The following is a 2,101-nucleotide window of genomic DNA, read 5'->3' on the forward strand; positions in this document are numbered from 1 at the left end:
ACACACGCACACACAGTCACCTCGTCACCCCCAACCCACCCCCTGACACCCTGTAACTTCAGCCCAGTGGCTGAATGGCAGAGTGTGGCAGCTGTACATTCAGGACCACAGACAGATCCCTTTGCCTTCTTCTAGCCCCTATTGGTCCGGCTAGCTATGTCCCCTGGACAATGTCTCCTCCCCAACTGGGCGGGGGCTTTAGGGACATGCAGATAGCTTTTCCTGAGGCTGGGAAAGGCGAGGGCACTCCTCTCAAGGGCTGGTCCCCACAGCTGAAATAACAGCTATTTTTTGCCATCCTCCCTCACCACCCACCCACCCACCTCCCCACGCTTCTCCTTCTCTCTCTCTCTCTCTCTCTCTCTCTCTCTCTCTCTCTCTCTCTCTCTCTCTCTCTCTCTCTCTGTCTCTCTCTGTGTGTGTCTCTCTCTCTCTCTCTCTCTCTCTCGCTCTCTCTCTCTCTCTCTCTCTCTCTCTCTCTCTCTCTCTCTCTCTCTCTCTCACACACACACACACACACACACACACACAAGCGCGCACACGCACGCACACAGTCCGGTTGCCACCTCTCTGATTCTCTTTCGCCTGGATCCTCCCCAGATAGCCAAGCATCCCGGAACCCTCCACTCCCGCCACAGGGGCCATGCCCCACACGGAATCCAGCCCCGAGGCCCGAGAGGAATGAGAGGAGTCCCGGGTACTCTGGGGAGGACCAGGAGATGCTGGCAAGCCCGGTGGAGCCCGCCCCCCTCGGAGGGGAATAGACAAGGCGGCGGGCTGGAGAGAGACCATTCCCGGACAAGCAGCACCAGTCCTAGCCTTGCCAAAGCCCCTGGCAAGAGAAGAACCCGCTGGTTTGAAAAGCTTGCTCTGGGATCTCCAAGGGTAGCAGCCTGCCCCAGCTGTCTAGCTGTGGGGTAATTCAGCTCCCTCCCATCCCCGCCCCGGACCCCCTCCCTCCACTTCTTCCCCCACCCCCCAATCTAGCAGCGTACCATGAAGAATTATGAGGATGTGTGACAGAGGTATCCAGATGTTGATCACCACTGTGGGAGCTTTCGCTGCGTTTAGTTTAATGACCATTGCGGTGGGCACAGACTACTGGCTGTATTCCCGAGGCGTATGTAGGACTAAGTCTACAAGTGATAACGAAACCAGTCGGAAGAACGAGGAAGTCATGACCCATTCAGGGCTTTGGAGGACCTGCTGCCTGGAAGGTATTTACATCTTTCCTCACATTGACTCTCAAGGTTTCCCAAATGCTATCGAACCTAGGGATCGGGGAGGGAGGAACGGAAGACTGGGGTGGGGGGAGGGGGTGGGTGGGGGGCGGAGTGCTTAGTTCAGAGCATTGCTTAGAAGATTTAGGTGTCCAGTACTCGGGCTGAGACTATAGACTCGGAATAGCATCAAGAAATGTGTAGCTGTGTGAGGAGGGAATGGTTTCATGCTGGCCTGGGACTCCACAGGACTGTAGGTGGCAACGGTGTTTAAGGAAGTCATTTGCCAAAGCCTAGAGCCTTCCAACGTCTTTTAGGCTTCTTAGAGCTGGGGTTGGGGAGGCGGAAAGAGGGGGAAGGGGGAGGAAGGGGGAGATGTTGGCTTCCAAGGTTCTCTCTGTACTAGTTGTCATCCGCATTCGCCCGCCAGGAGTTATCCAGAGCAGGCATTCTCTTGAAAGCTCACGTTTACATAGCGCTTCGCAATTTACGAAGTGCCTTCCTCTCAACAGCCTTGGGATGCAGGCAGAGGAAGAAATTGAGACTCAGAGAGGAGAGCAATTTGCCCAAGGTCACAGGACTGATAAGTGGTCAACTAGGCACGCTAATCTAAGACTTCTGACTCCAAGTCTAACATGCTTTTCATTGCACCATACTGGCTGCAATGTATGCTAGGGACGGTTTTCTATCTTTTTGCACATCTCTCACCAGAAACCTTAACTAGTCTAAATTTTTTCAAAGTGGGTACCTTTCATGGACCCCCTTGTCCCTCTCAATATTCCCTGATCCTCCCCCTTTAAAAAACATACACTATCATGGTAACTTACACTCCTACTCAATCCAGGCATGCACACACACACACACACACACACACACACACA

General features: G+C 53.8%; 1 protein-coding gene across 1 annotated transcript in view; it reads left to right on the forward strand.

The window, feature by feature from the left end:
* Positions 1-361: 361 nt before the first annotated feature.
* Positions 362-2,101, forward strand: part of CACNG3 (calcium voltage-gated channel auxiliary subunit gamma 3) — a 123,315-nt gene continuing 121,575 nt past the window's right edge. The window contains exon 1 of the mRNA XM_069064819.1: positions 362-1,217. Coding sequence (XP_068920920.1) covers positions 1,007-1,217 — 211 coding nt within the window. The 5' untranslated portion in view covers positions 362-1,006. The remainder of the gene's footprint in view (positions 1,218-2,101) is intronic.

This window comes from Petaurus breviceps, unplaced genomic scaffold (assembly GCF_028583685.1).
Source record: "Petaurus breviceps papuanus isolate PSGF00001 unplaced genomic scaffold, PetGlider_PUasm1.0 138, whole genome shotgun sequence".
In the NCBI taxonomy this organism is placed as follows: Eukaryota; Metazoa; Chordata; class Mammalia; order Diprotodontia; family Petauridae; genus Petaurus; species Petaurus breviceps.